This window comes from Protomyctophum bolini (genome assembly GCF_963924005.1).
Source record: "Protomyctophum bolini genome assembly, chromosome: 18".
NCBI lineage: Eukaryota > Metazoa > Chordata > Actinopteri > Myctophiformes > Myctophidae > Protomyctophum > Protomyctophum bolini.
In genome coordinates, this window is record NC_137879.1 from 18370074 (window position 1) to 18395037 (window position 24964).

At 46.7% G+C, this 24964-nt stretch overlaps 2 protein-coding genes across 7 annotated transcripts in view; one reads left to right on the plus strand and one right to left on the minus strand.

The window, feature by feature from the left end:
* tnrc6ba (trinucleotide repeat containing adaptor 6Ba) lies at positions 1-23874 on the minus strand. 4 transcript variants are annotated; one of them, XR_013965806.1, is made up of 23 exons: positions 23734-23874; positions 21749-21835; positions 20645-20666; positions 19578-20024; positions 16055-19432; positions 15400-15582; positions 14695-14894; positions 14033-14107; positions 13732-13929; positions 13392-13511; positions 13038-13163; positions 10091-10261; positions 9619-9747; positions 9117-9327; positions 8358-8513; positions 7791-7940; positions 6351-6494; positions 5196-5288; positions 4150-4386; positions 3793-3860; positions 3329-3468; positions 631-3191; positions 1-134 (listed from the first exon to the last, which is right to left on the minus strand). XR_013965806.1 is itself a non-coding variant. In XM_080789857.1 (22 exons), the coding sequence occupies exons 2-22, from the start codon at positions 21803-21805 to the stop codon at positions 2624-2626; spliced, it is 6864 nt and encodes a 2287-aa protein (XP_080645983.1). In that variant the 5' UTR covers positions 21806-21835; positions 23734-23874; the 3' UTR covers positions 414-2623. The 4 variants fall into 4 exon arrangements, 3 of the variants coding, with proteins under 3 accessions (XP_080645983.1, XP_080645982.1, XP_080645984.1); XM_080789857.1 differs by lacking the exon at positions 1-134 and having other exon boundaries at positions 414-3191; positions 9619-9738; XM_080789856.1 differs by lacking the exon at positions 1-134 and having other exon boundaries at positions 414-3191.
* Positions 23750-24964, plus strand: part of LOC308333447 (putative endonuclease 4) — a 5509-nt gene continuing 4294 nt past the window's right edge. For all 3 annotated transcript variants that reach the window (XM_080789859.1, XM_080789860.1, XM_080789861.1), the window contains exons 1-2: positions 23750-23872; positions 24713-24915. In XM_080789859.1, coding sequence (XP_080645985.1) covers positions 24714-24915 — 202 coding nt within the window. In that variant the 5' untranslated portion in view covers positions 23750-23872; position 24713. The remainder of the gene's footprint in view (positions 23873-24712; positions 24916-24964) is intronic.

Here is a 24964-nt window from a genome sequence, read left to right on the forward strand (position 1 = left end):
CTTTTGAGCCCCTTTTGAAACGGCTGTCCACCTCATGAACAGCTCTCAGCGGGTAAATGGGGCTGGTCAAGGTCTCAGGTTCCAACTCCGATATTTTAGATTTTCCCTCCCGGACCCCTGTGGCGTTGAAACAGCTGGCAATAGAAAAAGTACAGTATGAAAACAAATACACAAACTAAACTGTGGGCACTGGGCAAGAGATGCTCAAAATGATGGATTGCGAGTTTACAACAACATATCTTGGGGCCCCTCATCATTATACAGCAGGATGTTTATGACATGTCCTTTCGACTATTATCAAATAGAGCATGACATATCTATATATATATATATATATACACACACACACACACACACACACACACACACACAATGCATATACCTAATTTGAAACAATGAAACCCCCACAGCTATGGACTTCAATTCAACCTTTATTAAGTTGTTCTCTTCTGCTTTAAATTAATTTCCTCTCCTTTTTGTAACATTTGAAATATTGAAATAAAACAAAAGATCCTGAACAGGAGTGATAATAAAGACCGACTTAATTTAAATGAATACATATCAACTGAAACAAATGAGCAAAAAAAATTGTCAAACAAAAGAAAACAAATACAACAGGTAACGTCTTACGTGTCTGCAAAAAGAAAAAAATACATCGTTTCCAGCTCAGCTTGGTTTGGGTTGATTTGGCATCTCAGTACAAAATGCCTTCAGTTGTTTGCTTCTTAAAACAAAACAAAGGAAAAAACGAATCATTCACTTATTGCATTTGGACAAAAAATATATATATAAAACAGGAACAATATGCTGCTAAAAAAACCCAACATATGAGACGTAATGCATTAGTGCCAATGTTGAACTTTTTTTTCTCCATCTACACAAGTCCAGACACAAAAGTGGACACACCCACACAAATGAGCACACGCTCTCTCACTCTCTCAGTCAATCACACTTAATGCAAGCTGACAGCCTAACATTTATTCACTTCCCTGATTGGGACAGATAAGTGTTCAAAAGCAAGCATACATGTATGCACACACGCAGCCAACACTTGTTACTCATGAATCTCTCATGGAAAAGACAAAACAAAAACACACAAAAACATTCACCATTGTAGCAATAACAGACACTTCTAATATCATCACCGTCATCTTTGTCACATATTCAACGGTCATCATACGGTCACTCTTTTCACGCTCCCACAGCCAGGAGGGCATCTTGAACAGCTCGTCAAAAGGTGATCATAGTCTCATTATTTACTGCCTTGACAATATATAATAACCAACTTGATTTCTTGAGTAAGTACGAAAAATAATACAATAACGAGGTCAGTGTTTTAAGGGAAAAAAATAAAAAATAAAAGACATCTAGATTTTCACAATATTCCGCACTTTTCGGTGTATGCCTTTTGTTTTTTTCATATAAGAATACACAGCTGATGTACTGTACGTATAGGCGAGGATACAATTTTCGCATTTTAAATACAAGAGCCGCATGTTAACTGTAAAATGGTTTAACTGTGTAAAATGGTGTGACATGTGTGTAGCGGGGCAGCCAGTGAAAGTGTAAACCAAACTAAGGCCACGGCTGCTGTTGACATCGACATCATCCTGCAAGGGGCTTTGTGTTGTAGCGTCACATGGTGGACTTCTGTCAAGGAAATTGGGCAGGATTTGTTGGTTGCGTCACCAAAACCCAGAGCCATATATAGTGCAAGTTTGGCTAATGTTGCTTGTTTTTCTTTTATTCTTTTTTTTTTCTTTTACCCTGGATGCCATTTTGGTGCCTTTATTTCTACCACAGCAGACATGTTGGTACCTAGGAAAAAAACAAATGCTCGCCCTTTGTACATCTCATGGTTGCTCACGCACTGATGTGCGTTTTCCGCAAACTCGGCCCTCCTCCCAACTGCTCTTTGCGCTTACAAAACTTGAGAACGTCAGCCAGGTCTGTGAGGGGCTCAGTCTGCAAGTTTGACTAAGATAACATCAATTACATAAGTGATACAAAAAACAGAGGAAAAAAAAAAACATCTGTGGGGAACTTAAAAGGGCAATAGCTAAACTTGTACGACGATCTTTGTGTCACGACCCTGGCTGGGTCTGTGTCCAGTGCATGCCTGAGTGAGAGGGGTGTGGGGTGTCAGAATGGGAAATGTGGTGTGATTTTTGAGTAAAAAGATATAAGAGCAGTCCAGTTGAGTCCTAAGAGTCTGATGGATTTCACTTTTTTTTTTTTTTTACAGGTTCAAGTTTTGCTGTTGATGTCTTCATTTAAAGGTAAAACGAGTTGTGTGTGTGTGTGTGTGTGTGTGTGTGTGTGTGTAAATAAAGTGGAGCATATACTGAATGTGTGTGTGTGTGTGTGTGTGTGTGTGTGAGAGAGTTAGTGATACAGTAATGGACAGTGTGTATGATAGTGACCAGTGTAGTCACAAGTAGGTCATCTGTTGTCAATAAATACAGACTGAAAATATGTATTACAATATAGGTTTGACCTGTGTGTGTGTGTGTGTGTGTGTGTGTGTGTGTGTGACTGTGTGTGACTGTGTGTGACTGTGTGTGTGTGAGTGAGAGAGAGAGAGAGAGAGAAGGAGAGTCAGTAAGCCAGCCAGTGGGGCTCATCAGATGGAGTCTGCCCCACCTCCGAGCAGGTCCCCTGGAAGCAGCGCTGCAGGACTTCCCATCTGGTGGCGGTCCTCCATCACTGGGGACCCCCAGAGACTGCTACTGTGGTACCCCATGCCCCCCATTCCGCCCATCCCTCCCCACAAACCCTGCCTACTGACCTCCACGCCTCCTCCGCCCATCCCCCCTCCCATCCCACCTCCTACCCCAGCACCGTTGTTGCTCCACTGGTTGAAGACCCCCAGGCCGTGCCCTTGGCCAACGGACGGGTCCGAGGAGCTGCCCGTACCGTCGAGGCTCTGCCAGCCGGCACTGGAGGTCCCCAATGCTCCGTTTCCTGTACCTCCTGTGGCAGTGGATACTCCCTCTCCTCCTACCGCCCTCTCGCTCCCCCCGCTGCCATTGGCCCCCACTGAGGCGGTGCCAGGGGGTGCGGAGCCTGGCGAGCCGGCAGCCGTCCCTGTGTTCCCTCCTCCTCCTCCGCTCTGGGAATGTGCGATGTAGCGAGCTACCTCCTCCTCACTCACAAACTCAGCCAAGATGGTGGTGTTTCCCAGAACGCACCTGGTACAGAGAACACGGTCAGTCACTGGGTGAATCAGTCATATGATAAAAAAAATAGAATAAAAATAATTATATATATATATATATATATATATATACAAGAGATTGATAAGACATGTGCAATGATTGGGTCTTACATGTGCAGGGCACTCTGGGCCTTGGCTGCTTCTTGTTTGGTGCTGTAGCGAATCAGAGCACTGCCATGCGTCAGGCCGAGGTGAAAGGTTAGCAGAGGACCGTGTTGCATGCAGATGGTCCTCAGGGTGGAGCCATCAATCTGCAGGATGTAGGAGATGGACGCCGGTTAGAGGGACAAAAAGAGCCAGAAATATATATGCCTGCTGAAATCAGAGGCAGGGATCTTTAAAACAGACGATTTTCGTTTTATCTGGCACTCGTTTAGAGCAGGGACAACAGGTGAATGCAATTAACTTGCTGGTTAAATACTAGTTAAATAGTAAATAAGTACTAGTGTGTACTAGTACTAGGGAATGGAGTTAAGAACCACTGCTTTGTGCAATCAAGTGGAGCTGGATAAGCCGTTCCTGAAATTGGAAAGAATGCCGACCCCAAATCTATATAATGTAATTTTGTACTGCACCTGTGGCGTGAGATTGCTGAGCACCAACCAGCAGCTTCCACGGGAGCTGCCATCACTCCATGTAGAGCCTGTGGAGAAACAGGGGGATTGTTTTCTGACTGAGTGAAGATGGAATGGATATCTCTTTTCCTCTCCTCTCTGCCTACACAGCCTCTCAAAACCTAATGAGAGATGAATAACTTCCCTTTGCTGGTTGCTAAAGAGAACTGGACTAGAAGCTTTATCACCACCCGACATTACACCCCACCAACACTTTCATCTCGTTGTGTACATCTAACATTTCCCCTAACTATTTCATCACACAGTACGGATGCACATGGTGAACGGTGAAGTCGAGAAAATACGCTGGTACATTACCGGTGGCTCCCGAGGAGCTGCCGCCCCCTCCTCCTCCTCCTCCTGCTCCCCCCCAGCCACGAGAAGACATTCGCGGGGCTCCGCTGGACCAAGGGGAAGGTGACGGCTGTTTGTGACTGGCTAGTCCCGGAGGCGGGCGGGTCAGTTGGTTTTGGCTGCTGCCACGGCTGGCTTTCCAGGGCTTGTTGTGTCCGATGGGCTCGGGAGGCCAGCTGTTCTTGTACTCTGTGTACTTTGCTGATGATACACAAAGTTGGGTCCAGGGGCAGAATAAAACATTAATATGTAGAGAGTGAATTCTCCGCACACAAAATAACAAGACGGGGTCTTATAGCTGCACGGCTTCCATGTGGATCTCTGATGTCATGTAAATTCAGTCTTGCCCAAATTCGGAGGGACGGCAGGACGGTGGAGCTTATGATTTCACAAAATGTGAAAAATATTCAATATTGTCATTTTATTTCACATTCACTCCACAATTGAATTCCTTGGCCTACTGGCAGGAAATGGCACAGATTGCGGATTGTGTAGTGGTTTGCTTGGTGTAGTGGTTTGCAAGATTAGGGGTGGCTGGATGGATGGATGGATGGAGGGACAAACACTCCCAATATTTAATTATCTTATTCACATTGACCATCAGTCAGAGGATGAAATGTTGTGGAAAAGTGAAATAATTATTGGGAGCTAAACATGTAAAGGCATAGGAGAGTGTGAAATGGAGATAAATAAAGCACTGTCTTCCACTCTTCACACAGCATTCTTATGATGTGACCATTTTATATGGAAATATTGCCCCCCCCCCCCCCCCCCCCCCCCCCCCCCCATGCAGCATTACACCTGGCCTATTGGTGCAGAGGTGGGCGGCACATTCAGACATACTGTATATGATTCAGAGAGTGACTTCTCCTACAGTACCTGCATGCCCCCATGCTGACATTTAAACGCTTGGGCTTAGCATTAGAACTTGGGTTAGTTTGAGGTTAGAAATCAATGGGAAGTCCGTATGGTCAGTTGTGTGTGTGTGTGTGTGTGTGTGTGTATCTTACCTGAGTTGTGTGCATTGCTGAGGGGGCTGTCTGAGGCACTGTAAGGCCAGGCACCAGGTGAAGGCAGCAAGGTGTTCAGGGGAGGGGTGGAATCTGCAACACATATCAAAACACAACACGGGTATTGGGTACAGGCACAATAATACTCCTGCCTTTATAGAAGCCTGGCTAAGGGTTCATTTAAACCAATCAATGCAAGGCCAGTAAGGACACATGTGGCCACTGGCCACTCAGAAGTGCTCAAATCTCTGCCATGAGACATTCCCTACCTCTCTGCATCTCATCACTGTCAGGCAATTAGAATGACAATGTTTTGGTTGTGCAGCACAGAGCAATGTGGGAAGGCCCAAGGGTATACTGTATATACCGTTTTCTACTAGATCTATTTTGACTATTTGCGGAAATCAAGTTACAACAGTAGATGTGTTCGTTTGTCAAGAAAGCAACACTTATGGAGATAAGCTTAATGTGCAAGTCAACATCAGTGAAATAGGGAGATCCAATAATCTAATAATAATGATATTCCATACAAAAAGATAGAAGCCTCAGTATTGGCCATACAGTGTTTTGCCTGGAGGCGGTCCACAGCAGGCCCACCGTGACTCTGAGACACCTGTCAATCTCAGACATGAGACTGAGGGCAAATACAAAATGTGCAAGATTCAGCACCACTGCTACAACTTCATCTCCATTGCTCTGTAAAGCTCTTTGAGCTGCATTTCATGTCATGAAAGGTGCTATACAAATAAAGTTTTATTATTATTATCATCATAGGGAAAACACTGCAACTTAATTATATTCTTTATTCTATAATTATTTGACCTATGCCATGTGATCCCATCTTTACTGACACAGACTTTTGTTTGGGTAATTGATTTATTTGATTATTAATACAGACTCTACAGCCCTCAAATGGGAGGAAATGTGAGTAGCAGACAGTACGGGGGCAACGGCTTTGGTTGGTGCAATTCTAGACCAGCAGGGCTACATGTGGTTTCAGATACGGGGGACTTAACCGCTAGGCTATTTCTGGGCGCAGGTGTCTCTGTGTATTCGGTTACCAATGCAGTGTGTTCCGTTCACAAGAAATGAGAGACACGGCACTGCACCTGTGCAACAAAACAGCCAGTGTGTGTTTGTCTCTGCAAGGCTTACCAGTGTTATCTCTTAGCAACTGGTGCTCAGTGTCATTGAGGCTGGGCGAGCCAGAGTTTCCCATCATGCTGCCCGGAGTCATGTAGGGGTCGGACTCGGGGTCAACGCGATCGATTCCCTTCCAGGGCACGCCAGGCTGGAACTCTGCCGGTGTACAGAAATAGATGGCAAATAAAAGCTTTGCATAATTCACATACATATTCACAATTATATTCACTCACCATGGTGGATGATATGATATAGTACTTTATTGTCAGTTCACACTGAAATTTGTCTTGCGACCCAGCAGCCAAGTATGCAGAACACATATACGTGCACATTTGACATAACACAAAGAACAAGACCATTTACATACATAAAGACAGGAAGACAAGAGCAATATCCACCGCTTAGTTTACCCTGTGGCAACTACAACTCCTGATTAAGCCTCAAGGTCGACTGGTGAACAAAGGACCTTTTTAGTCTGACCTTATTGTATGCTGGTACACAATATCTCCTTCCTGAGGGTAGCAACCTATGTTCTCCATACAACACATGCTTAGTATTAGAGGTGATATTCCTTGCTAACCTTAGGATGCTGTTATCATACGTGGATGTATAAAGTTTTTGAAGTGGTTGTCCAACAATCTTTGAACAAATGTTCAGTTGTTGCAGCAGTTGTGACTTTAGGGCTGCAGACAAACATCAGTACTACAGTACTGAAGAACACTCATAATAACAGAACAGAAGTGAAAAACAAAAGAAGACTCCGTCTACTAGCACCGAAGGATCTTAGTAGATTCTTTGCTTTGTTTTCTTACACACTGAATCTGATCGTTCCATGACATGTAGGGACATTATGAGATCTCTACCCAATGACTCGTAATCTTACTTTAATTCCATCTGCTACATAGTGAAAATAACTTTTTTTTGTAACCCTTTTTTTCCACCCAGTGTCACTTGTCTAATGTAATCCTCAGCACTACACTCCCTCTGCCAACCTGGGGAGAGCAACGGCCTGACCCCATGCTTCCTTCAATGCATGATGAGTCCATGCCACTTCTTTTCACCTGACGTATAGTACGTGGAGGGAACACGTTATTATATCCAGTTCCTTTCCCCGACATCAGGCGTCCGGCTGGCCAGGGGGAGGCAGTATAGAGACCATGTTTTGGGAGAACATGCAAACTCCACACAGAAAGGCTCTTTTGCCAACCCCACCTAGGGTATGGGCACTGATGATGCGGAGGAGAGAACACACCCCCAATGCCCACAGCGTCCCCAGCAGGGAATCGAACGCAGGACCTTCTAGCTGTGATGCAACAGCGCTACCGACTGCCCCATTGTGCCCCCGCAAAAGAGAAACATGTTCTTAATAGTTCTTGTATAGTTGGATAAGAGTCAAATTCAAATTGAACTTTCCCTTTCATGTGAGCGAGTTATCCTGAACATCACGCTTACCAGGGGGCCAGCTGGGAGTAGCAACAGTGGTCTTCGAAGCCATCTTGTTGCCAGGGGTGCGGTGCCAGTTGTCTCCAAGGCCCTCTCCTCCACCCATGTCATACTGAGAGTAAGGAGAGCCCCCGGGCATCTTCATAGGGGTAATGGGACCTGAGAAAGATAACTGTGTTACTGTACATGAAATAGTATTCAGTCTCCAAAGTGCTAACTCTAACTATGAAATGAAAGTTTTAATGGGTATCAGGCTGCTATTCTCAGGTTCGCAGGTTCCTCTCTCCTGAGGAGAGAGGAACACCTCAATCAGAGCAAGAGAACGAGAGAAACGTAACTCTGTTAATAAACAAGTGATTTACGTCGGACATTGACATTAAGTAAAAGATGGTTACATATTTCGGCAGGTCACCAATTTCACCCCCAACTTTACCATGCTGGAGGACAGAGGAGGCATACATTTGAGTATTGGAATGTGGCTATTTCACCCTCCAAATAACCTGGCCAACCTGTGCACGCTGAACATAAAGTAGGAAACTAAGACAAATAAGTTATAAAACAACTGCTTTCACTCACCATTTTTGTGGATACCATTGTCCGGTGTGAGAGGGTCAGGTGGCGAGTGTGCCTGCTCCATCATCCATTTGAAGCGAGACTGCTGGCCTCCCAGGTCCTTCAGGCCCCCGGGGCCCCCCAGGTCCAGACCCGACATGCTGCCTCCAGAATTATAACCTGTTCTCCCCAGAGAAGGGGCAGACGGGGGAAATGTTTGGCTGAAATGATCATCCCAATGGGCTCTATGCACACACAGCATTTTGAAAAGAACTTGGGCCCAGTCCCTACTTCATTGCGAAGCGGTGTTACCACTGATAGTAATGAAGGCTCTGCTCCATTCTGGTTAAACAGAGTCAAGGTGTGCTGCTATTGTGCGTAAGTTCACTCACTGGAAACACTCTGCTACACCAGTGGGTCTCAAAGTGTCCTTGAGTGTGTTCCAAATGGCTCCGTACGGGTGTATAACAGAGTACAAATGGAACCATATATGTTCCCTTTATACACTCTCAAGAGTTATTGGAGTCCTTGAAATTAAAAAGTTTGAGAACCAATGCACACTAAATGGAACAGAGCCTTCATTTGTATCATCAGTAACACAAGGAAGTAGGGAAGCGGCCGGAAGTAGGAAGAGTTATTCTGTGTGCATAATATAGCCCAATATAATTAGTCTTGAGGAGTATTTTCTAGCACTTTTGTGATACTGGCATAAATGGGAGAAATTAAGGAAATCTTGTATTTAGTCATGGAACCTGACGGGTGACCAGTGTTCTTAAGACTCACCAGAGTAGCCCAAGTGTGTTTTCTGGTGCAGGTCAGCCACAGAGCTCCCTAGGCCAGGGTGGGGCAGGGAGTCAGCCCCGGGCAGTTTTTGTACCCCGACTCCTCCACCCAGGTGGGACGGGGAGAGTTTAGAGCCCCCCGCTCCTCCTCCAACAGCCCCCAGCTGCTGCTGCTGCCTCTGCTGCTGGAGCACTGCCATGATCCTAGCCAGCTGAGGGCATGAAAAGACCACAATGACAATCACAAACTCTGTTAGTAAGAGGTTCTGCGATAATACACACACGCGCTATACAATTACAGTTTTGTTTTGTGCTCGATAGTCGATACTGCACTAGTGCTGCACCAATTCTAAGTGTTTGGAAAATTGTAATCGCGTTCCATTACCGTGTGTGACTGTGTGTGTGTGTGTGTGTGTGTGTGTGTGTGTGTGTGTGTGTGTGTGTGTGTGTGTGTGTGTGTGTGTGTGCGTGCGTGCGTGCGGACGCGGGGTGCGCATGTTCACCTGCTGTGGGTCAGCCTGCTGGCGTACATTCGGGGTAAACTTCCTCTGGTTCTGCAGCAGCTGTTGCTGCTGCTGCTGTTGAGGCTGTTGTTGCTGCTGCTGCTGCTGCTGTAGAAGAAGCTGACAGGCCTAAAGAGAAAGACAGAGGGAAGGAAAGAAAGGAGGAAAGGAGAGAGAGAAGGGGAAAGGGATGAAAAGGGGGGGGGGGGCGCATGACAGAGAAGAATGACTTTTATGCACACCAGAAGTTGACATTCTTTGAATAATAGTCCACACATTATGTGGAAAAATGGGGGGCGAGATGTAAACGGTATAAGGATAGATTCTAACTTCTTGAGTTGGCAAAATATTTATCTTCGGAGGTGACCTTTACTTTCACTCATTTTTCCATGGTAGGCGTGGGAAAAGAAATAAATAAAGCAAGCGGCTAACAGATAGCGAGTGCTGGTGAAATTCCCAGGCAGCAACTCACCAGCTGGAACTGGATGTGTGGTGGATAGATGCTGCTGAGCATAGCAATGTGCTGGGGGGACAGCTGCGGGGGGAACACACCTCCTCCGACACCCGCCACCCCGCCTACTCCCCCGACACTCCCCACGCTCCCGCTGGGAGGGGGCATCTGCTTCAGCATGGACCCTGGCACCTGAACCCACACAGACAAATTAATAACAAAATAATCCCATTGCCATTTCTCTCTGCACATTTGTTTTCCTCCAAAACTCTGGGAAAAGGGTGATGATAACAGGCTCAGTTTGTATAGCTATATATACACATTTGAGCTGGTAACAAGTTGTGTGCGCACACTTCGGCCGCAGTTCAGTTTGGCAAGTCATAGACTGGTGACACATGAAGTGCTGTGGTTTCCCTTTCTGTGATGTGCTGGCCCGAGAATATACACGGACAGCCGGACAGACGACATTCACGTAGAAACAACACGGAACAACAACAACACACAACCTTCCCAGCACGGAAAACACGTGGCAGCGGACACACGATATTCATGGAGAAACAACACCTCCGAACAACAACACACAACCTGCCCAGCACGGAAAACACACGTCAGTGGCCAAAGACACGCACTCTGATAGTAGCGCGACACACAGGTGTGGCACGGAGAAACAACAACAACAACAACACGGACTGCGTGGCATTCAGACTCGAGCGAGCCGCAGGCACGAGAGATTCTAGTAATGCACAATTTCCTCAGGCCTGAAATTAAGTGCAGTGGCACAATACTTTGTCTAGAATATTTTCATTCAAGAAACATTCAGCCTCTTGCAACATGTACACTACACAAGATAATAGTACTATTTTGACTGCGATATATTGTGTAGGTCTACAACAAATGGCGGAACACGCCCAGCACTATGGGAACACAGAATACCTCTGCTGTAACCGCAGGGAACACGCCAGTATGAATCTGTCTCACAAAGCGCTTTATTGATTCCCTTTGATTTCCTCTCCATAGTGGAGGGTTCTTATTTCAATCAACTGTGTTAGCTGACATTAACAACTGGCTGTCCGGCTGTTGTAGTGAGTGAGTGAAATGGATCGCAACATGCGTTTCACAGAATTAGCCGTTCGCCAAGGCACACCCATGCCTGGCCAATACCACGTTAGCGTTAGCGACGGTTACTAAGTAAGGATCCTGGTCAAGCTTCAATGTGGGTCAAAATGGTTAAGCGGTGTCAATACATATATTTGCTGTAGCATGTGTGGACCTCAGAAAGAGTTTGTTTTCTTACCTTCTTCGCAAACTAGTCCATTCCATGAATTATTTTGCTCCGTTGTGCAGTTTAATAGTAAATATTAGAATAAGAAATAGGCTCTCATTGACTTCCATTGTAACGGGGAAACAGCTCTCAAAGTCACTCTTTTAGCACATAAACGAACACAACAAAAGCTTAACCATTTTGACCAGCATTGAAAGCTTGACCAGGATCCTTACTTAGTAACTGTCGCTAACGTGGTATTGGACAAGAACGGGTTTGGGTGGCACTTAGCGAACGGCTAATTGTCTTAGTTTAGGAAGCAATAGAGGTAAACTATTGGGTTAAAAAAATAGTATAGTACTACACTCCTATTATAACTAGGACGCCCTACTTGTAACTATTTGGCTACTTGGCTATGTAAGTTGGGAACCGATGCACTTTTTGATAATGTTCATCTAAAACATGGAGGTAAAATCTAAACAGAATCAAAATAGAAAACAATATTATATTGGCTATGCAGCACAAACATTAAAGGGTTAGCAAATGGATATATACTTGCTGCCAATCTATCAAGGGTAGAGTGACTGAATAGGAACCGCAAGGTTCTCAGTTCAAACCCGTGTCCTTGAGCAAGACTCTGAACCCCTACTTGCTCCCGATGTGCAGGTTGGTGCCTTGCATGGTTTCCTCCGGCATCGGTGTGTGAATGGGTGAATGTAATGCACAATGTCTGTAAAGCGCTGGATAAAGGTGCTATATAAAAATGCACCATTTACCATTTAAAAATGCATTTCCAGGGAAACTGATGCATATAATGAATCTCCCGAACACAAAGATAATTTGTGTGTCTTTCTAAAGCCCGACACACACCGGCTGCGTCCCCCGCCCCTCCGCCGCGCGGAGCCGCGCCGCCCGGCGCGCCGATAGAACACAGTTCTATTTTCCAGGCGGCGCCGCGCCGCACACGGTCGCAGACGGTGTGTGGTGGGCTTAAGACACCAGGCATAGGCTGACAGATTCTCAGAAATTCTTAGTCCGTCGAATTTAAATTGTCATTCAACGGGACAAACCCCAGGGTTTTATGAGACACACACAGTCAAACACCAAGTTTGAGACTTAACGGTCGGACAGAGTGACACACACACACACAGATTCTGTGAATTATAGCAGTGGTTTTTAAGGAACCAGAAGACCACTAGTGGGCCTTGAGGTGGTTCCAGCTGCTCCCCAGCTAAATGGAGCGTTGGTAACCAATCTAGATCTTTACCTCTTGAGAGTGGAAACGAGTATATTTGGTTTCATTTCACACTCTCAAGAGTTGTACTAATTGTTAAACATCTGCATTACTTAGAATGTAGAAGAATTGTTAGTTTGATCATTTGCCTGCTCTCTCTCTTATGGTACCAACATCAATACAGCATGGAATTACAAAAACATATCTAACGACTACAACACATTTTACGTTTTGGGTCTGAGAGGCTATAAATCCCATCAATCAAATGGTGGTCCATGACTATAATGCTGAATAATGGGCCACGATATGAAACGGGTTGAAAACCACTGAATTATAGTATAGACTATTAGATTATGTAAAAGGGGAAGATTAGCAACGATCACAAAAACACTGCACAAAGGCAATTCTGACCGTTATGGATGGAACTCAGTAGGAAAATCGGAAGAAAGAACGCAATAGCTTTGGTACATCACCTGTGGTGACAGGAACTGATGAGGCACTTGCGCTCGTATCCCTGGGGAAGGGTTTATGGGTGGAACAGTTGGCTGGTGTCTTGACTGGGCCATCCCGCTGCTGCTTCCAAACATGTTGTGACCGCCCTAAAACCAGAGGTAGGGGGGAAGAAGACAGTTTAAAAAAACATGAAGTAACGAAAGAGCAACAGAATACAAAGATATATGCAAAGCAAACGTACACAACTACAACAAACAAACATGTTGACACAGGAAGTACATACAGTACATATGACATTACGAGACAAAGAATGAGATCTCCAATAACTTTTCTAGTGGGGTTAGCGGTGGAATGACAAACGAGCAACATCTTACTTGTCTAAAGGGGATAGTGTGGTTGAAGAGGGGGTGGGACTTGTAGAGAGTGGGTGGAGAGTACAGAGAGCAAGGACCCTCCTCCCCAAAGAACCCATCCTGATTGGTGAAAGACAAGGTCTGTCCACGCCAACAGGCGATGGCATTTGCCCAATGTAAAGGAGGGGAAGGGAGGGGAGGATGTGGAGAGGACACATAGGGTCGACCAAGAAGGAAAACAAAGGCAAAAGTAGGAGAAATGAAAAGGAAAGGGAGATAGAAGACAACAGAGTTAAGTAGACAAGAGAGGAGTAACCTCACAGACAGGAAAGAGTACCCATAGATGGTAGCCGGCCAGTACCTTGTCATAGTAAGATGCAGCGTCCCCAGACCCCGCCTCTTTGGAACCAGGTGAGCGATAGGGCAAGCTACCTCCTCTCCCCCCTTTTCTCATGTCTCCGTTGTAGTCACTCATGCCCATCCCTCTCTTATCTCCCTCCATCTTCTTATCCTGGAGACCCTGGGCCATGTCCATATTCCTGCTGCTGGAATCGTCCCCCTGTCCAACACAAAAGGCTAAAATGAGAATCACCTCGACTAATCGTAGAAAATTAGGATGCCATACATTAGACATTTACGTCAGCCTTGATGAGACGTCTTACCAGTAGCCCCATGTTGGAAAACTGCCTGTTGATGGGATTCATCCAGGAGTCTCCTCCACCAGGCTTCGGAAGACCCTGGCACAAAATGAGACATTTGTTTCAAGGAAGAAATCTCACATGTATGAATTTTCCACAGTAATACAGGTTTGACGATAGTAGACTATCATATAGTCTCAGGCATTGAGACTAGATAGGTCTCAGCACCACCGCCAATCTTCATCGTGTGTGGGAAATAACTGATGCTAAGCTAACTCCAGGGTGATAAATACTATTTAAAATGCATACATTGTGATAGATATCGCCATGACCTAATAAGAAAGGTTTGAATTATTGGCTAAAGTGAAGATTTAAATTGGAAATCTTTATTTGGGGATAAATATATTTTTGGCTCAATGTTCACGTCTTAAAACAGCCGTAAACCGTGAGGTTCCAAGGCAAAATATAGGAAGTTATTACTAGTGAAATCATACTTAAAACTGTAAACCCATGTTACTGCCATAATTTCACTACTAATGCTATGCATTCAATCGAATTGTACCCAGTAGTCAGGGCATTAGTGACCATGTAAAACGTTCCTTGATTAAACAAGAGACCAGAAGACAATTTGGAGACATGCAACCCAACCCAAGCTAAATTAATGTCATCTTTCAGATGGCACCCACCTTGCTGCTGGTCTTCTTCCCAACTTGGCCCTGACCCCAGCCTCCATTGCTGCCCTGACCCCAAGACGAGCTGCTTCCCTGGGATCCAGCGTTGTTCCACATCCCACCTCCTCCTTCTTCCTCCTCCTCCCAGCTCGAGTGACGGGAGGCAGCCATGGAGGCCTCATTCTCACCCCAGCCATCTTGCATAGACTTTGTACCTAGAAGAGAAAAACACTGGTTAATACACCTATGCCTGTTATTTGTATTTGTCTTGATCAAACCCTTGGTTGGTTTGTTCCCTTCAATTCAAATAAAGTAATAATAATAAAAGCATCTGCTAAATGCCTAAATACTTTACATATTTATATTATATTTGGGAGTAGCTGCATTGGAAACCTGCCGAAATAAACCACTTCACATAACTTACACAGATGTCTTTAATTATGTGGCCTAAATACAGCTAGGTTGAACTCTGCTAACAAACAAACCGCAATGATTTACGTTCGGACACTGAGGTTATGTGATGTCTACACAGTTGTCACATATTTCAGCAGGTCACCAATTTCACCATAACACTGCCACGCAGGGGTGACCTGACCACTCAAGCCTGTATCCACAGTGTCAATAATTATGTTTACAGGGCTCCCAATAAAAATAACTTTATTGATTCATGTTTAGAAGTTGATCCAACAAAAGGAAAAGCTCAACCTACAAAATTCTCACCAGATTTTATGGGATTGGGAGACGGGTTCCCCCAACCTGAGGGCTTCCCTGCAGCTTCATCGGGATCTCCCCAGCCGGTAGGTGGTGTCTCGGTGGACTTTCCCCAGGCTGCTGTCCCATTGTCCACCATAGTGTTGGTGTTGGTGGGACTGGTGGGAGAGGTTGCGCCCCAGCCAGATGAACCTGCATGTAACCATGGAGAATGCAGACTGAGTTGTGTTTCAACAAGGAACCATGCGTTACTTTTTTTTAAGTTATTATTTTCAAGTTCTCTTTTTTTAAAGGTTTTCTACTGTGTGTGTGTGTGTGTATTTTTGTGTGTGTGTGTGTGATACAGCTGCACCCTCTGGTGGCGGGTGGGTGGTGTCACAGCGTGACACATACAGACAGACAGACAGACAGTTCTGCCTGGGTTACATAGTAATGGCTCATTGCATTCGCAATAATAAAGGTCTGCTCAAGGCAGAGGGTGAAGCATCTTGGTTTAAGTTCTAGTTGGACACCACTGTGGCGGGTTCTAACCTAAGCAACCAGCAATAGAGCGGATAGCATGTTTATATGTTTATTCTAGATTTAACTACATTAACATACCCATACCCACCCAGCCTGTAGCTGCTTTCAAGTTCAAATGAATGTACACTAAGTTTTCTCTTACCCATAGCCGATGCTTTCCCAGTGTTAATGTCCCTGTTCCCCACAAGAACTGATGACTGTCTACTGGGCTGTTGCTGAACTGGAGGCCCATGCTGTTGCTGCTGCTGTTGGTGGTGCTGCTGCTGCTGCTGTTGTTGTTGTTGTTGTTGTTGCTGTTGTTGTTGGTGCTGCTGCTGTTGTTGGTGCTGTTGTTGTTGGTGCTGTTGTTGGTGGTGCTGCTGCGGTTGTTGGTGTTGCTGCTGTTGTTGTTGCTGCGGTGGTGGTGGTGGTGGTGGTGGTGCCTGTCCTTGCTGGATTCCTTGCTGGCTTTGCGCTGGCGTCTGTTGGCCGGCGGGGGCGCCGTTCTTATCCCACAAGTTTACCTGCTTGTTGCTGTAATTAGTTGGGTCTCCCCACGCTGACGTTCCATCATCAATCTCATTCTTTCTGCTTATAGACTGCGGTGAGGGTTCTTCCCAACCGCTCGCATCTGATCCGCTACAACCACCTCCCCCTCCTCCTCCTCCTCCTCCTCCTCCTCCTCCTCCTCCTCCGGGGGTGGGCCCGGAGGTCCAGCCTGAGCTTTGGTTCTGATTCTGGGCTTGGGAGGCAGGCTGCTGCCGTCCCCAGCTCCCTTGCATAGCCCCTTGGTCCGGCATTTGCTGCTGATTGCTGGGCTGTGATTGTTGCTGTTGCAGTGGTGCCTGCGGGCCTTTGATTGAGCCCGGCTGGCTGTTTGGCATCTGTTGCATTTTGTTTCCCCCTGCGCCAGCATTCCCTCCAGTCCAACTCTGATGTGGTTTGGACCCCTCTGTATCCCCAACTCCCCCCACCCCACCCCCTCCTCCTCCCCCTGTGCCTCCGGCTCCCCAGGTACGTCGAGGACCTGTTTCGTCCCAGCTCCCCCACGTACCCACGTCCGAATTCCCACCCGAGTTTCCTCCCCCTTTCCTCTCATCACCCCATCCTCCACCTCCTCCACCTCCTCCACCTCCTCCACCTCCTCCACTATTTGATTTGGGCTCTCGCTCACCCCAGTCCCCGCCTCCCCCACCCCCACCCCTCTGCCCTGACCCCCAGCCTCTTCCACCTCCTGCAGGACCTGGTCCTGCACTGTCTCTTCCCATCTCCTTCCACCCCGAACTCCCTTTCTCCTCCTGACTCGCTCCCCAGCTTCCACCGCTTCCACCCCCAACACTTCCACGTGCTGGGTTACCCTGTTGTCCAGCATCCCCCCAACCTCCTCCATTTCCTGCTCTATTGCTTCGCCACTCCTCGTTCCCCCATCCTTTTGAACCTTGGCTTTCCCCGGCCACAGTTCCTCCCCCACCATTTCCACCCCAACCTGTAGCCTTCCCCTGCTGGGTATGTCCCTGTCCCTGCCCCCCTCCTGCTCCCATACCAGCTCCAGTGGTCATTGACCCAGATTGTGAGACGCCAGGATTTCTCATGTTGGAGCCTGAAGGCGGTGGGCCCCTCCCAGACAGAGAGGCCCCACTACTGCTACTGTTGCTGCTCTCCCACCCGTCTCTGGAACCCCCAGCTGATGGGGAGGGGACCAGGGAAGGATTGATGGCCCCTGGGCCCATCGGATCTGTGCTCGGGTTGCCAGGAGCACCGGAATACTGAGACGAACCGTGAGAAGACGGCAGGTGTTTGGACGAAGCTGATGACGACTTACTGCCCCTGCCTCCTCCTCTGTCTGTGTCAAGGTCCCAGGATGTGTTCTGTCGTATCTGGGTCTGGCCCCAGCCGGTGTTGGACAGAACTCGGGGGTCCAGGTCAGGCCGGCTAAGCAGGTCCTGTAAGGCAGCTTCAGCATTGGGTGGCGGCGGGAGGTTGGAACGTTGGAAACGGTGGCCGCCGCCGTTTCCTGCCCTGGAACTGGCTCCTCCGCTGGATGATGATCCTGCTCCTCTTCCTGCCGCGCCTCCTCCCCCCTGACCTCCAGCAACACCACCCCCGCCCCACTCCCCCGTGTCTCCTTCAGCCTTCTGATTGTCCCAAGCTCTGGTTGCAGTGGCAGCCGTGTTAGGGGCGGAGGTAGTGGTGGTGGTGGTGGTGGTGGTGGCGGCGGCGGAGGGGTTGCCACTGCCAGTGGTGCTGCCTCCGCTACTGCTGCTGTTACTGCTGCTAGCACCACCCAGTCCCTCCCCTACTGGATTACTTCCCGCCATAACACTGGAACTCCCACCCCAGTCTCCACCCGACGCCCTTTCACCTCCTGCTCCTGATGACCCCCACCCTCCCTGAGAAAACCCGGTGGTTTGACTAGTGACCCCCGCGCTTCCAGCACCACCCCAGGAGGCATTACCGGTACTTCCACTCCCAGGACCTGGATACCCCCAGCCAGAGGTACCGTTGTCCCCTTCAGCAGTTCCAAATCCTCCTACCCCACCACCTCCTGCCTCCCATCCATCAGTCCTTGAGGCACCCGTTTTGGAATTGGCAGCAGGGTAGGAAGGCTGGCCTCTCCACGAGGTGGTCTCTCCCCCACCACCGACTCCTTCTCCTCCACAGTCCACTCCTGCACCTCCGACCCCACCCTCCCCTCCCCCTGGCATTTTTGGTCCGACTACTCCACCCTCCCACGCCCCCCCGACTTCTCCCATCTCTCTGTCTCTGGATTGCATTTGGTGAAGTTGGTGCTGATGGGCGTTTGATTGATTCACAGATAAAGATGGGTGACCCCCCAGCACCCCGACCGCTGCCCCTGTTCCCGGCTCGAGGCCCAGGGAGGAGGAGGAGGCAGGGTTGTTGGCAGACAAAGATCCCCCGGGGCCGCCCTGGTGATGGTGGGAAGATATTGGAACTCCTTCCCCTGTGGTGACAGAGCCATCTTGCTGCACCAGGGAAGGCCAAGCCGAAGGGTTGGCATTTGGGTTGAAGTTGGCACCTGGAATCCCACTAGTGCCATCGACGGGGCCACTGGCTTCGTGGCACCCTGGCACAGCGGGGGCTTTGGAAAGTGAGGAAGGCTGCTGCTGCAGCAGCAGTGGCCCCACTGCGGCTGCCGGACTCCCCCCTCCGAGATGATGATCCTGGGAGGCGGCCTGCCCACCCCACACCACCCCACCGGACGACTGCATACATTCATTGGGCAAAGAGAACGAGGAAGTTGCTGAGGATTGGTTGGCAGAGGCACTGACGCTTCTGTTCACAGGCATTCCGTTGTTGCTGCCGCTTGTCACAGCCGCTGGGGCTCCTCCTACGTCACCACCGGCGATGCTAGGCCACTCTTCCAGGTCATTGCCGTCGACGATCACCTTCTCCCTGCCCTGAGAGGAGGCCTGGCTGCCTGAGCTCACCCCCCACATGGAATTTGCATAATTAGAAGTAGTAGAAGAAGCAGCGACTGATGATGAGGTGAGGGCCAGTGAGGACACGGCTGCACTGGAATCTGGATAACAAAAGAAGTACATTTTTTGTGACAAATCAATAGAAAACACAATATTGAATAATCATTAGCTGCAGCCTTAATTCATATCAATGTAATCCTCCACTCTGGAACAACTCAACCTCTTGAATCATGACCAGACACTAACCTGAGGATGCAGCCATGTTTGGATTGGAGCCATCCACACCTCCTCCCCCTCCCAGCAGCATGGAGGACAGTGGCGGCTGGCCCCTCTTCAGTAGCACTTTGTGGTCCTGCTGGCAGCGGAATCGCGGTGGCACTTCTCTGGGCATGTAGCGCTGCTGCGCAGGCACCTGGCCACCGCCAGGCACCTGTCCACCACCAACACCGCTGTTACTTCCGTTACTGGAGGCACCGCCGAGACCGCCTCCAGAAGAGGAGGAGGAAGAGCCGGCAGTGGTGGAGGGCTGTCCGTTGGCCACTGTCGGGCGTTTAGCATTGTTGCCGCCCTGTGTTGGAGGCGAGAGGGCGGCGGTGGCCGGGGAGGGGGAGGCGGACGGGGTGGGTCCAGGGCTGGGGGAGGCAGAGCTGCTCTGGGTGACTGGAGACTGGGCTGATGCCGGCTTGGTCAGGTCTGGCATTGCAGAGAGAAGAGTGGAGGGTTGAATACACACACAGCTCTTTGTGTTCGTTTCTATAGCGTACCCTGATGCAGTAGGGACTTAGTGCAACATCAATGGAATTTTGGGTAACAAAGTCCCCAACAGCCAAGTCAGCTTCACTAATCAGATACAGGTCAAATGTTGCTTGCATGAAAGCCTATCCTAGAGCTGCTGTTGGTCAAAGATGGGGGTACCTCTAAATGTTTCCAACGATCATGGTGCATGCATTTCTGCACCAGAGAAACATCCCCTCTCCGATGCCATAGTTAAAATGAAATCATTCTGTAATAGTGAATTTCCAGGAAATGTAAAAAGAATTGTCCAATTTGGTTTGGGAATGACATTGAAAAGAGATACGAGGCAACAAAAATTACCAAAACAGTGTAAGTTAAACAGGGGAATCTAACATCTATCTTTATGTAGCAAGCAGGACTGGTGATTGCACAGACTCTAGCTTATAACCTCAGCAAACTCCCTTTCCTAATCCAAAAGGAAAAGAGCAGATTTAGAATAGGTATAAGAGAGAACCTTTATGAAAATACCAGTTAAACAGTGAAGTCAGACACAAAAACATCACTCTGCTGCTGCTTACCTTTATTTTTTTGCTCTGCAACCTGAAACAGACATGATAAAGAGCATATTAACTACCAATTAATCATTAAGAAAGACACAGCCACTGTGAACGTGGTCAATTTCATTCATCCAATAAATACTTCCACTTTTTTTTTATTAAAGTTAGCTAAAGCAAACAGGCCAGACAGGAGAGAACTTGAGAAACATGGGAAAGAGTCCAAGATGTGGTTAGAGTGGGGCGGGGGACTCCAGCCAATGTGTGCCAACAACAAATCATCTATTCAAGATCCCACAGTTGTCCAGACTTGTTGCGTTTTTATAATAGCACTGTTGGAACTAAGAGTTAGTTACTTTCATAACTAATGGGAGGTACGATTCTGTGGTGTTCATAATGTTTTATTTCTGGTTCTTCGGAAATCTAGACCTGAGGGCTAGTTCACTTTTCATTGATGCACAAAGTAAACTTCTCAGACTTTCCTTCATTGCCTTTTCACGGTACCCTATGGTGTGTACATTTTCAAATGTATTGTAAACAAGTAACCTAATTCCATTCATTCTCTTTTTCAGTCATTTATCTAGGAATCTGTGGTGATATTTTGAATATCAACTGTCCTGTTCCAATGAAAAGAGCATATAATGCAAACTATAATTCAGAATTAGGAATGGGGAACCGTTGTGTGCAATGATATATATAAATATCTGCTTTTAAAAAAGGGCAACTTTCTGCCATTTAATTAAGAAAAACGTTGAAATCGGACACCCAATGTGTCGTGTGAGAGCTCACTCTTTTCTCTGATTTGCCAGCCGTACACAAAAAACATTGTTTTAAGTAGGCAAGCAGAAACTTTCCGGCACCGTCTTGATGACACCAAGCCAAGCGTAGTGTTTTCACAACCTCCTCACAATAGAATGATAGGATTGACCATTAACATTAAACTAACTTACGAACTATGTAATTATCTTAAAAAGAAAAAAGGTTGTCTATTAAAGTTATCTGTAGCTGTATGTACTGTATGGTGGTAGAAGGTACTCAACCATCGATTGAGAGAATGAAACCAACAACTCACAAAAATTCTAAATAGAGATTAAGAAGCCTTCAATGGTGAGGAGCGATTGCACTCACCTTCTGAGAGGTTTCCCTTTTCCTTTTGTCGTCTTTTTTCCTTTTCTTGTCTTCCATGAACTACTGCTCCTGTCCCGATTCTCCTTTCTGGAGGTGAAGTGGGGGGAATCACACATAATTTGGCTGTAAGTCTACAGTCTGTGTATATTCTGCATTATATAATGTTGTAGTCTTTCTAATTCTTTGCATGAACAGCTTATATGGCATTAGTGTTCTTTTCAGTACAGCTTTATTGTCTCGCATGTACAATTTGCCCTACAGCAGTAATAAAACAGCAACCGATTGTGTTTCTGTTTCCTGATACTTCATACACGGCAAAGTCAGTGTTAACAAAAAAAAAAGGGGGCATGAATCATGCATGCTCAGATCAACATGACTTAGTCTTTACATTGCCATAAGCTTCAACTCAAGTGCAGGAGCTACAATGTAGGCTACTCTACTGCATGCTTGACGGAATTAATCAGCCACCTGTGCCCCTTGAGCTACGAATATTGCTGTGCACGTGGGCAATACACAATACACAGTTACACACAAACATTATCCTCATTTTAAGTGTTCAGAAAATTGTAAGCTGATGATCCTTTCTTTAAAACCCACAAGGCAGTTACATCTTGTCATGAGACTTAAGGGATAAAGCCTGTTTAGCAAATAGTTTACTGTACACAGTTCAGTTACATACTTAAATTGACCATCACAATATATGAAAGCTATACACATAATTTGTATTGGCTCTGAAAGATTGTGACAGCTGGATGACAGTGGATGTACCACAAAGCGTTCTGTGAACTTCTGTCTTGTACATGTATAATAATCCCTCTAAGCAGCAAGCAAATACTGCATTGTCACTGGGACACACACAATATATGAATGTGCTCTGAGTCTAAACCATTCCCAAGAATGCTGGATGTGACATGCTGATCAATTAACCTGTGTGTGGAGTCTGAAGATCTTGACATGCTATTGTGTTGTAACACAACATAATTATCAAGACCTGATGATGCCTGTGTCATCCATAATTTTGATTCATGAGCAGTATCATCTCACCAAGCTGACGTATTTGCATTAAACAAAACTGGCATCTTGACTGCATTTCTGATGGTTCTGGCTTTCAAGCACAGCGCAGAGCTTAGGTGTGACACACAAGCCATCTGAGAATTGAGAACTGTCAGTGAAGGTCTGCCTTCAACAATGGCCAATTGCCCTCCCTCCAAGCACTAGACTTGGCCAGCTAATGTTACCCGTTTTCGTCATTATTGTGACAAGCTTCACAGCCACAACACTAACTACGCCGGGTTACCTATATCAGTTTACCTAGATTGGGGCCGTTTGACATTTGAAGCCATGCATGATGGCATGGCAAAAATGGATGTCAAACACAAGCAGCCATGAACTACCGTTATTTAGCCATGGTAGTGGCATGGTTGTTACTGTACTCTACTGCGTACAGGGTTTATAGACATGGGATCATAGTACTTTTAACAGCTACAGGCTGATGATGATAACCTGTCATAATAATAATTGGTGTTTGCATGTCGTTTCGTTACGATCTAGGATGTGCAACCGTTACGTTACCCAACAAAATAAAGACGCATTTCACAGAGGAAATCGTTTGACACGGAAAGGAATGCTTGTTTTAATACTATACTGATTATTTAAAAAATCAAGCCTGGCGTACAACGTTACCGTGATGTACATTATTCAACCACTAAATGTCTTCTGCTAAAACAACTATAAATGCTACGTCAATGCTAAAGCTAACGAGCTGCTATGCCAAGTTGCACTTGCTATAGCAGCTAGGCTACAGCTGCAGGTTAACGACGTTAGTTTAGCTCGCGCACCACTGGCATTTCACATTATAGATTGCATCAGAAAACAAATACTCATTTAAAAATAGTCGATGGTGTATAGCTGCGCGTGCACCCACACAATCGAACGGTTACGCGTTTTCTGTGCTATATAGAAGGGGGTTAACAGTAGGTACTCACCCCAGGAATCACATATGAAGAACAGCTAGCGGGCTAAGCTAGCTGTGCTAAAGTGCTTCAGTGCGATATTTCTTTGAGCTTTTTGAGGCATTCGTCGTCGAGGCTACAAGAACAGCGACGCCTGAGCAGGATTAATCAAGTAAGTGGCAGAATACACGAAATATACTCTTTCATAAGCTACTGGTTCGTAAATAAGTACTAAACGTTGCGTTACGGTGATACTAGTGTAAACCTTTTTTTAATGTGCAGAAGAATTTTGAATTTCAAAGCGCTGTGGAGTCAGTTGGCTGACGGGCGGCCATTTTGCTGCTCAGCATGAAGTGTCTCCAATGGGCAGCTAGAGGCGACTGAGAGGAGGAAACCCTGTGACTGGCTGCTGGGTTGTACCATTATGGATGAGGTTATAATAACAGTTCTAAACACTGAGAGCCAGGATACCCTGGGTAAGACCACTGTGGGTGAGGTTAATAACATTTGTGGAGACTGACAGGGAACCCTGTGAGTGGCTGCTGGGTTACACCATTATGTATGAGGTTATAACAGTTCTGAACACTGAGTGGTCTTACCACTGTGGGTGAGGAGGTTATAACAAGTTGTAAAGACTGACAGGAAACCCTGTGGGCTGGCTGCTGGGTAGGACTTCTTGGATGAGGGATGGGGGAAAAAAACAAAAACATTTTGACCTTCTCCAAATATGGAGACAGTCTACTCTACATGTGCATTAAATTAAATATGTGACTTATGACCTTCTGAAGACATCAGAATGTACATGGCAGAAGTTGTAAAGTACTAGTGAATAGTGATTCTAACCTTTTTCATTTCAAAGGCCCCCGGTTTGATATGTAGGCCTATTTACTAGGTCAGACCTCCATTTGATAAAATGTCTCTGGGTCTCTGGGTCCCCAATCTACACTGTAAAAAGAGTGTGCACTCACTCACTCTCTCCAGTGCCTGATTGTGATTGTGACTTATCTTATAGCATGGCTCCAAGAAAGAAAGTAGCAAGGACACCGAAATCAGTGGAGTATATAGTAGATTCAGATTCAGATTCAGAAGAAGAGGAGAATGACACTCGGGCAGCATGTGAACCCACCGAAGAAGACACAGAAAAGAGGAGGCGAGAGCTTGAAAGAGGTGACAGAGGGAGTAAAAAATACATTGGAGCTCATGTTGCCATTAAAGGTATGTTTTTCTTATTGTCATCATGAATCACACACATAACGCACATTGC

Excerpts from the sequence above, each read along its gene's own strand:
- tnrc6ba (XM_080789856.1), bottom strand. The coding sequence starts at position 21,805 with ATGGAAGACAAGAAAAGGAAAAAAGACGACAAAAGGAAAAGGGAAACC. Across the intron at positions 14,108-14,694 it reads GGAAGAAGACCAGCAGCAAG|GGTCTTCCGAAGCCTGGTGG; the intron begins GTGGGTGCCATC and ends ATTTTGTGCCAG. Across the intron at positions 4,387-5,195 it reads CAGCAATGCACACAACTCAG|CAAAGTACACAGAGTACAAG; the intron begins GTAAGATACACA and ends GTGTATCATCAG.